Source organism: Acanthaster planci, linkage group LG01, assembly GCF_054643075.1.
Source record: "Acanthaster planci isolate LZ-2023a linkage group LG01, COTS_SCS, whole genome shotgun sequence".
NCBI lineage: Eukaryota > Metazoa > Echinodermata > Asteroidea > Valvatida > Acanthasteridae > Acanthaster > Acanthaster planci.
In genome coordinates this window covers 7,218,992-7,229,975 of record NC_141777.1, presented here as the reverse complement: position 1 = coordinate 7,229,975, position 10,984 = coordinate 7,218,992, and the positions used below count along the sequence as shown (strand labels likewise).

At 39.6% G+C, this 10,984-nt stretch overlaps 1 protein-coding gene across 1 annotated transcript; it reads left to right on the top strand.

Annotated features, from left to right (window-relative positions):
• Positions 1–2,295: 2,295 nt before the first annotated feature.
• LOC110987721 (cyclic AMP-dependent transcription factor ATF-3-like) lies at positions 2,296–10,937 on the top strand. Its single transcript, XM_022250720.2, has 4 exons — positions 2,296–2,766; positions 8,199–8,538; positions 9,412–9,519; positions 9,712–10,937. Exons 2-4 carry the CDS (start codon positions 8,212–8,214, stop codon positions 9,877–9,879), a joined length of 603 nt encoding a protein of 200 aa, XP_022106412.2. The 5' UTR covers positions 2,296–2,766; positions 8,199–8,211; the 3' UTR covers positions 9,880–10,937.
• Positions 10,938–10,984: the final 47 nt, after the last annotated feature.

The window sequence follows — 10,984 nt, the reverse complement described above, 5'->3', positions numbered from 1 at the left end:
TTGTGTTTGTAAGTAACTATTTGAAGTATTTATGTCCCAGTGGCTGCTTCATCACTGTGGCGTATTATTGATGGTTATGATGGCTGTCAAGGTAGTTTCTAATGAGAACATTGTACAGTGAACACACGCGAAATACTGTACATGCACCTTTTAGGACTTCAGCTAGACGTCCGAACTCTTCTATTGACGATTTACTGGAGAAACGGTTAGATTCATCCGTCATAGTTGTTTACAACTTCAAAGCCAAGTTCGTCATTTTATGTAGATGACTTCCTTTAAACCAAACCCACATCAACCAATAAGTGAGTCACTCTCGTTCTAGTCAGTCACTATTTCAAACGCACCGTGCCCCATCTACATACGGAAGTAGTCCTGTCCTCGATATATCCTGTTGTAGCTGGAAACCAGGTAACAGTGGTTCAAACTTCATTGAAAACAAATCAAAATGTACAAGAATTCAAGGAGGCTCTGTCAGTTGATTCATTGGACAAAAAGTTCGGTGACCGAAACCGTACTCATCCACGGACGTGTATAATAAAATCTGGACTCGCAATGCCCTTAATCAGCTTATAGAGTCATTGAATCCACTCGCAGCCATTTTACCGAGCCGAATACAAAGCTTTTCTGTAATGCCCGCCTTTGCTCTTCCTGACGTCAATAGTAGGGAGCCAACCCACGCCTTTGTATTCGGCTCGGTAAAATGGCCGCTGGTTGGCTTCTTTTTCATACAAAGGCGTTGCAAGTCCAGGTTTTTTTTATATACGTCCGTGTACTCATCCAGCTTGTATTAGTGGACGAAATTTTCAAAACGAGATCGGGCTGTGCTCTTAACCAAGGCACGGACGCCTCGCCCAGGGGAAATTATTCCATAGACGAGACTCTTGCCAGGATCATACGGGATGGTCTTACCCCTGCACTCTAAGGCCCCCTCTTAACCGGTGGCGCATCCAGTGGTCGGTATGGGAGAGCAAAATCGGATGAAAACGGTCTTTTTTTCTTCCGTAACAGAATGCTGACTTTACCCTCGGCCCCAGAGAAAGTTTGTTGTCCCTTTTTGAGGTTTTCAATTCTTAACTAAAGAGGCAACTGATTTCCCCCACCCCCGCAGGATACGCCACTGTTCAACGGGCTAGCCCATTACACCCAGATCACATCGGAAATGCGTGGCTGCGTCTGTCGTTGAAGCCATTTTCCCTGAAACAAATCCCAGCATTGGATTTGGATAGAAGGGTTGGGAGATTCAGTAAACTCTGTACAGGTGCTTGTGTGGATTTCAGTTATTTTTCCCCCGTCGTACCCACTGACTGAGAGTGCTGGTATCGTTTCGAAGCTGCCACACGAAGGCTACACTACATGTATAGACATGTCCACATTATGGGCAGGGTCATCGAGGGTGCATCGGGATTGGTGTTAAGTTAGTGATGAGGAGTCGATAATTTTACAATGTTTGTGAAGAAAAGTACACTTACAAGCATTACAATTGTCTGAAATCGTTTGTATTTCATTACATGTGTTTATGACTTCCCTTAGTCTTGAAGGATCCATGGAATGTTTTTTTTCCTTAAATTTACTTATTGTGCATCTGAATGCTTTTCTTCGATGTATGAGAACTGCGTAGTTTAAAAACTGTGTCTAAGCTTTTCCGTAAAAGTGAAGGCCCTGTTGCTGTGCAGGGAAGGCACTATTCAGTTTACGTGTTTTCATGTTCAATTTTGAGCCCCATATTTGCCCTTTGAAAATGAAATTTTGCTTGGTGCCATTTATTTGCACAACAATAAATTGCAAAAAAATCGAAATTTACCACAGCAAATAAAACACATTCAACAGGTTTTGTGCTGAAATCAATTCAACATTTAGGTTCAGTGCCAGGGATGACATATCAGTTTGGTCATATGCAAATGTACATTTGCTTACAAATCAGAAGGGCTCCAAGATACAGATTAAACTAGCAAAGGTGCACTTTTGGCTTTGTAGGGAAAAAATCCCTATACTGTGCTGTTTTTTTTAAATCGAGATCCAGACAGAACATTTTATGTTTACAAACTGCCGAGAGTTCTCCGGCACCATGGCCAATACGTGAGAGAAAATGAGCCAAATGGTCACGGTGTACTGAGGAACTATACTGGCGGCTGTAGCCTTAGCTATGTGGGTCGCGTTGCCTAGGAAAAAAAAGTGGGTGGCAACAACTAAGAGGGGTGCGGAACAGTGGGTGTCGGCACGCATCGCATTACGTACATTGGCCACGTGACTGTTAACACGTGATGCGCCTTTCTCGACCAGCATTCAAAGTTCAAAGCCTGCTGCCCGAATTCGCAGTTATCTGCCAAGTCATGTGAATCTGAGCAATCTGGACTGTGTACATTTAGACACAAATAGCTCATTCCTTTTGTTGACTGCGGTTATTTCTGGGATTCCGTTTGGTCTGGTATACTAATCGGAATCACATATTGGTCACCACACCACAACAAGGGAATCCTCGATCGGAAGCATTACTCATCTCAGAGGACTATCCCAAACGCCAAAAATACGTGACTCATCCGAGGATCTGCGTAATCAAAGTTGAGGGACTGGTCTGTTGTACTGTGGCACAATGCCAAGCCTGTGCTGATGTGGACCTTCGTAGCTTCCGCTCATGGTCCTGGGGTGAATATATAAACCTGGTCCATAGTTGAACCCCGGTAGAATTGTTTCCCTCAGCTGGTATCCTTGCAGCGGTATTCGTGATTTGAGCTGAACAGCTGTGTTTGTTGTTGGTTTTCATCGTTGGTGAGTTAATTCCGATTAAATTATTTTATTAAACTCATGTAATCGGTTTTTTCTATGGATTTGGTTAATCTGCTTAATTTAAAAACCGGAATCTCATTACCTTTCGTAGTACCGTATATACAGCCGTGGTATATAGATTTGGGCTGTGAGATCCTCATACGAGTGCTTGGATAGAATTTGTATCAAGGGGGGGGGGCTATGTCAGCTTCCTTATAGACGAATGCACTGGCATGGTGGACGTTTACCTCAGAATATGCGCGATAATGAGCTGAGATGGAAGTAAGTCAGGGTGTTTCCATGGTCTAAGGCACTGTAGATGTCGCCAAGGTGCTTTATTTCAGCATATACACGTATACTCTCCTGAATCATGGTCTACTCTTCCAACCCCACACCCCAGCGACTGGTCACTATTTATGCGCGCATGTTCGCTCTGTTCATAAAGTTAATGATATTCTGTCCGGCATAATTGAAACTCATTTTTGAAAACAAGAAGCTTGGGAGGGAGGTTTTTGTGACCTTAATTTGTGCAGTGTTTCGGGGATCGCTTCGCTGAAATAGAAAAAAAAAATGAAAACATGCATGCAGGCCGCTACGTGCAAATACGAACGAACATACGAACAAGTACAAAATATTCAGATTGCTGGATGCGTAGCTCGTGACCTTTGCAACACAAAGGTCAGTTTTTTATACTACCCGCATGTATCGACTGCATCATTACCAATGGCTTTTATTTTTCACTTTGGCTATACAGCAGGTTGCATTTTCTTTTTCAGGTCATCCATTTTACAGATGTTACATATTTAGTTACCCCATTTACGTTATTCGTTCTTTGGATGTTTTGGTTCGAGGATGATTTTTGAATACTCAATGAATTCAGTATCTTTTTTCTGATTGAATAATTGTAGTAGAATACAGTTGATTTTCCAACAGAACGACGAGCTGATAAGTGCATTAACGGGGTTTCCCTTAAGGTTTTCTCCAACATATAATTAGTCCCTTGTGATGTGTTGTCTGTACGTTCGATTTGACGATTCACGTAATGAAATCACTGTGGAAAATATATGAAACATTTCTTAAAGACAAATCTTGATATTTCTTGGGACTACTCGGGAAGGGGAACGAAAAATTCATAGATTATGATTTAACCTTTTTCCTTTTTTGTTTGAATTTGTGTGGCTTGTTTCCTTATAAGTGTAAATATAAAATGAGTTTTGGTTTGTTTTGTTTTCTAATTAGGTTCATTTCGGTTTCATCCTTTAGTTTTGGAATTATTAATCTGGGTTTCTATCCAAGCACCCTGGTAAAAAAAAATCCCGCCTTTTTAACATTGAGACAAATATCCAACTGGATGTTAGAATTTCCGCTCGCTGTGCATTGTGTTGGGCAGTGATTTTTAATATTTTAAGTTGATAATCTTTATTTTAAAACAACCGCGAAACCCTAAAGCATTTATCCTTTCCGCGGTACGCCACTTCAGTAAACGTTACTGGGTAAATGGTGCAGTGCTGATATCAATTAGAGTTACTATTACTTTTGCTGATTGGCAAACTTACATCCCCCCCTCATCTCCTTAGTCCGGTGCTGCTGTACATAAAAACGATTTAACCATAATTACCATTACTGTTGCCAATATTATATCTCATTTCCCTTGGAACTGTTGTACGTGTCTTGCACCATGTAATGTTGATCTGCCATCTCATGCTCATCGTTGAACGGTAGGCCTGTGTGCTATTATGGTTTTGAAAATTGACAATTAAACAATTAGAACGAGTGTGTTCTATTTTGTTTGGCAGATGTTGTCGTTAGGTGATCGATAGCCAACAACATTTACCGTGCAGTTTTCGAAGGAATTTCACTGGTCTTTCCTTGGAGTCGACGATAAATACCGACTGTTAATGCTAATCCTCCCACCATTGAAATTATTTCCCTGTATTACTCGGCATAGCAATCACAATCATTTGTGGGTCTGTGTAAGCTAAACATTGTTGACTGCTGTGATGTGGGACATGGCCCTTTTCACACCCAAGTTGAAAGAGTTAATATACATGTACTCCGTAGGAAAAAAAGTATGCATCCGAAGCGCCCAAGATCACAACACGTGTCAGCCGACAATTTTTTAATACCTACAATTAAAATCATAACGCAAATACGTTAAAAACAAACAGGCAAAAACAACAAAAAACAAACAGATATATTTCCGCCAGAAAAAAAAAGAACTCACTGTGATGAAGCGTTTTGATTTCCGTCCACTGAAGGAGGTCTTTCTGGAATAATGGTGAGGTCTATTATAAACTTAGCGATGCAGTGTACGCAAGCATACTTCTTTTCGACTGTTAAAGTACTTAACCGTTTCAAACAATCAAATTTCAGTATAAAAAGACCGTCAGTTTCGTTGTGTAGAGAATCAAAAAGAGAGAATTTATTAAGTGAATTTAGGTTTTGTGAAGGCAGTGTTTAGAGCTACCTAGTTCTAAAGTTGCAGACATCACCTTTTGCAACTTACTTCGACTATTATAGAGCCTTACAATTCGAGTTAAATCATACTTTTCAGTGCATTTCAGTCAGTTGTTTCTGCACTTCTATAGCTTTTCCACGTCACGTGTATGTGAATGTACCTTTCCATATGACCTTATTATTCCGTTAAAGACCAAGATAGGTCACTTATTTCCGGGTCTACAATCAATTCACTTGAACTGCGCATAGGTCGTTCATTATGCCATCTGTGGAACTTTTATTGCTCTTCTTTATCGTATACAATATTGAAACTTTCGTTTCCCGTTAATCAACCTTTTCAAGGGAACTCTTTGGGTTTAGTTAAAGCTTTTAAGGTTAATGGTTGAAGGTGACACATCTGAGCAACGCTGTTTAGTAGTCATCTATAGGTAGGGCTACTAGTTAAGAACTGCTTTGAATGGAGAAATCAAAATCAAATTAGCATTAATTCTAATCCAAACTTTCACAAGGATAAAGAAAAAGTAAGAAACATACTGTATTTTTAATTGTTCCTTTAATAGCATTTGTAAAATTATTGACTTTTGATAATGTGTTTTGTGTGTTCTGAAAGTTGAAACACTTTTACTTAAAAGTACCTGTTTCCTGTTAATCCAAGAGCATATGGAAGATGAAAGGTGATCATTTAACAAGCTGTCACTTTCGAAAACAAAATAGAAAATGTATACAAGGTTTGTTCCTGAGCACTGGAATATTTAAAAACCAGCACATTACACAAGAATTGAATAGTTTTATTTAAAGGTTTAAAGGCAACTTGTGCTCTAATAGGCCTGATTCATTCTGCAATAATTTCCAAAGTAAAGCTTACTCTTTTCCTGACTATATGATCAAACTGATTTTAACAATTTGCCAGTCTCCATGCCGTTCTTTTGAAATTCTACTTTTTAAAAAGCAAAACGGGTTCCCTCAACGACAAATCGAACTACAAGTATTATGTTGACATTAACATTGCTTCTGTTTATGTTAAAACGCAAGCAATCCTCAATTAGTTTACAATGGGGAGAAGTCATTCCTATATTTGTCATTTGTAAAAACGTAATTATTGAAATATTGGATTATGTAAATGACTAAATAACATTCCTGAATATTATCTTCCCTGATGTAAATTGTTTAAAAAAATTTTAATCACTGAGCTTTTCTTTGTAAGCCCATGCATGATCGCTTTTTTGGTTTTTCTCCAAGTCGTATACTGTTGGAAGGTCAAATGTTAAAGTATGTCAAGGTTTTTGGACCATGTAAATTATCTCCAAGGAGTTTTTTATTTTGATTGACTGCATCAAGGATGTTTATGATGCCGATAAATCATTATTTTAGAGTCAACATAGCACAGGAATAATTAAAACATTCATTGTGAACCCATTCGCCGATATAATTACACAAAAAAATAATGCTTTAACTTTTTGTCATTTCTGGGCCATATTTTTATTCGAATCAACTGAAGCAATAAGCGAATTCATTCAGTCCTTTTCAACAGTTGTAGATTTATCTGCTCAAGGGAGTTAATTATCGCATTAATATATTCTTCCAAGAATGTGAATCCTGGTAAAGTGTTTCTTTAAATAAACTCTTCCTTTTTTCTTTTTTTTTTGAAAAATCGAGTCTGTGTACTGGAACCTTGCATAAAGTATTTAGGACCCGAAAACAGGAAATCACACAAGAAGGACAATATTAAGCTAGGACAATTGGACATGCGGGGGTTGCAAATCTAAACACGCCCTTCCAAACCTATTTCTATTTGCCCCGCAGTGTATATGGACACTAACAGAAAATATTTTCTGTTTGCATATATACATTTTCAAAGGGACGGATGCGTGGTATAATTACTTTAAAAACACCGACCTGATTATTAAAGAGAGATGACCCTAATAATTTACAAAAGATGTTATATCAAATAATCGAATTCCGACCTGTGTAGTAGCATCGACAAAGTGGATGCTGAACTATCATGACTTTGAAGGCAAAAAAATACAGTAATTTCAGGATGTCTTCAAGTGGGCTTAATTTAATCTTCATTTTCTGTTACTGAACAACCTTTTTCTTTTCAATAAAAAATATGCTGACGAAGTCAGCACCTTTTGTAACTAAAATGCGCGGCTTGACTGCCTCTAGAAATGAATTTCAGTAGTACTTTTTTTCTTTTTTTAAATGAGGTAATTTAGTTTGAGCTCTCTAATAAAAAATACTTTGGAAAGAGTTTATGCTTCAAGCCTGTAAGGTCCTGGGTGATGTTTCATTTCAGTACCAGTCAGTCATTATTTTTAATCATGAACAATGGGAAAAAATTGACTCAGGAGTTTCTAGATTTAATCTGTATTTGTCTTTTAAACTGCAACGTGAGGCATTGGGATTGTAAGATTTTGCCAAGCATGCATGCCCCGGAACATTAGTAGAAAATGCAGGCAAAGTAGAACCTCTTGTCTCCTATCGTTTCCTGTTTGTTTCCACCCTTGTTTACAGCGGAAAGAACATTTGTCTTTCATTCTTATTTATGGGTTTGCCCTGTCACTGACGTGTATACTCGGTATTGTCCAAGAGCTTGCAAACAATTCACAAGCTTGTACTCGGGCGGGGCTTGGAACTCGACCTCCTGCTACGTCATATAGCCACTCATGAACCGAGCTGGCCTGGGTCGGCTGGCCAGCTAAGTCAGATGTAGCAGCGGCTACCACAATCAAACAAAATACTTTGCAATACCAAGCAGGAGCTCGTTTTTTTTTTTACGCCAGTTGTCGGAAATCACTGGGTATTTAGTGTCATGATGATCCCATAATTAAAAATTAACATCTCTACGACTCAGAGTTTATCTTTGAAAATATGCATCTTTACGTGGTTGGACAAAATTTGTGGATCGCGGGATCTGAAGACTTTCCGTGTATTAAGGCTTATCCATTGGTGTTTTTATTTTTTATGCATAATGACAGAAAATAAATCTCCATGGATACCGAGGCAAACTTGGAACCACTTATCATGCCCATCGTTGACGGTGCCTGGGATCAACCTAACTACGAGATGGCGGCTACCAGCCTAGCAACAGAAGTTGCTGCTGCAGCAGTTACAACGACTGCATCAGAATCAGCAATATCAGCTGACGGATTTGATCAGTCTACCAGCCCACCCCACATGAACAGAATGGAAACTGAGGGAAACTTGCTGCAGCACACTATGTTAAGAGAGGAACTTCGTGTGAATATCATGCACAGACGGTTACAGAAGGGGCTGGGAGCTGTGCAACTGGAATGGAGGTTTGCCAAGTCAGACAAGGTAGGAACACTACACAAAGTTACCGGAATAAATTAGGAACACCTCGTACTGGCAGACGATGCAGCTGTTAACGCAGTCTTGAAAAGGCGCTTATAAAAAGTGGGTAGGGTCGAAGCTTCCCTTCAAAATCCTAAACACTCAATTGAGTCTCATGGAGGGCTGTATTGTAATTACCGGAACGATAAGGACATTTTAAGGGAGCACTGAAACTCTCTGTTTCGATGATTATTTTGATTCATTCTACATAAAACCATCTGATCTTAGAGGTGCCTTTCCATAGACGCGTTTTCAGTGCGTGTCTTAGTCCGTACTAAGTATGCCCATTATTTTAATCGCGATACACGGATTCGCACGGAATGGACCCCAAAAATGCTCATGGAAAATTGCCGTTATTCCGACTGTAGTCCGTCTTTAGCGTGCTTCCTCCGTGAAATGTGGAATAGGAATACATGTACTAAAATACCACATGTATTCGTTCACGTTTTGTCAAACTGGGCAAAACATGTTTGGAGAGAAAAAAGTAGGGCTTTCAGGGCTTACAGATGAGTCCACTGGGAAAAAACACTTTATCTCAAATATCCACTGAGATCAGCCCTTGGTCAAGGCTAGAAAACATCCTGCATATGGACGGACGGCAAGTTCACCTATGACTAAGCAGATGCCTCAACAAAGTTACGGTCCATGTGTGCTCATGCTGCAGACCGGCGTAGCATCTGGGGTTATCGGTTCTGCCACCTAACATACACGCTTTAAATCATATTTATAAGCCTAACGTCCCTCAGAATGAATAAAAATAGTTCGCAGTTTTTTTAATTGCACTTTATATTATGAGTTTACGGCACGCTTGTTTTCGAACCTTTTTATTGTTAATAGCTCACGCCAGAAGAGGAACAAAAGAGAAGACTCAGACGGGAGAGGAACCGCGTGGCTGCCTCAAGATGTCGGGAGAGAAGAAGAGAAAAGACCTTCGTCTTGGTCACAGTGAGTCCGTTGACAAACTCATTCTTCTGACTTCTGACACTTTGAATTTGTTGTTGCAGGCAAAGTCACTGTAAAGATTTATTTAGTATGGTACACTGCCAATAGCGGTGGCAAACCATCAAGAGAATTACACTAAAATCCACTATAATGCCATAAGATGTTTATTCTCGAAATCGGTCTCGATTTTTGCAGGAGACTGACAAGTTAGAAACCAGTAATCAAGAGCTAATGGCGGAGATTCAACAGTTGGAGACAGAAAGACAAGAGTTAATGTCAATCCTAGCTGCCCATCAGCAAACATGTGGCTGCAGTCCACCCGTTTTTACTCCAAGCATAGAAGATCTACACATTGACCCATGACTTGCAGCTAACTGAACTTGAACTAGACGAGGAAACCCGCATATAGACCAGACATTTTGTATATTGTCCATGATGAAACGACGAGAGTCGTCCCATATATATATCGTGGATACACATGCATGGATTAATGACTCTCCAACGCTGAGTGTTAGAGGCTGTGAATTATAGAAGCAGAGAAACTTGTGTTAATCCACCCATCTGTTCATCGTGGATTGCGATCGATATAACAACTAAATTTGAACTTTATCGGGGATCTGTGTTGTGTAATCTTGAAACCGACCAGAAGCAAAAAACAAATGTGCCAGAGATCTTGGACTGGGTGTGTTGACCTGTGTGTCATAAACTTCAGTGCACATCTTTAAGGAAGGTTGATCCTGTTCTCCTTTTCTGCAATAGGAGATCTTTGGGTCTCTCAAAGGCTTTTGACATTGGGTTCAACCTCTTTGGTTTTTCTTCCCGGTTCTGTTTGTTACCGATTGCAAAATTACTATTGCAACTGCTGCTGTCACGAGAAAAAAAGCGTTTAGGCTCTGAGTGTTATCACAGAATAAAGTGAATTTAGGATACCATCTTCAAAATATAGCGGACTAGCCCAGTCTCCATTCCCCTGCAGAGTTCCCATAGACATGTTCAGTTCCATAGTTGATCGAGATATTACTGCCTACATACTGCAACTTGGAGAGGGGACTGGGTCCAAGTCTAGGGATGGACCATTATTATTTTGTGTGGACGTCAATTTTTCACGGGAAATCATGGCCTTGCCTATCCCACCCCTTCCGTGGAATCTTCAGCCACACCCATCTTTACTATACTCAAGTTCACCTAAAATCTTAATTGTTGCGAGAAACAAATGAAACCGTTAAGGTTAGGCACGGAGATTATGTCCTGTTTACATATCCTTAAGATCAATACATATTTGCCAGTGCACGTCTTTCATTTACAACACACTGTAGGAACTGTATATTTTGTGAAATAAAATTTCCTGTCAATTGTAAACAAACCGACATTATTTTGCATTTTGTGAAATAAAGATGGATAAAATTAATCAACGTCATTAACTCTATTTGTAGAAGGAATGAGATTCATGGACCGAAGCGAATTAATT

Bases quoted from the DNA above. Each gene is read 5' to 3' on its own strand.
- LOC110987721 (XM_022250720.2), top strand. From the start codon at position 8,212: ATGGATACCGAGGCAAACTTGGAACCACTTATCATGCCCATCGTTGAC. The intron at 8,539-9,411 runs GTAGGAACACTA...TATTGTTAATAG, and splicing joins GGTTTGCCAAGTCAGACAAG to CTCACGCCAGAAGAGGAACA. The intron at 9,520-9,711 runs GTGAGTCCGTTG...CGATTTTTGCAG, and splicing joins AGACCTTCGTCTTGGTCACA to GAGACTGACAAGTTAGAAAC.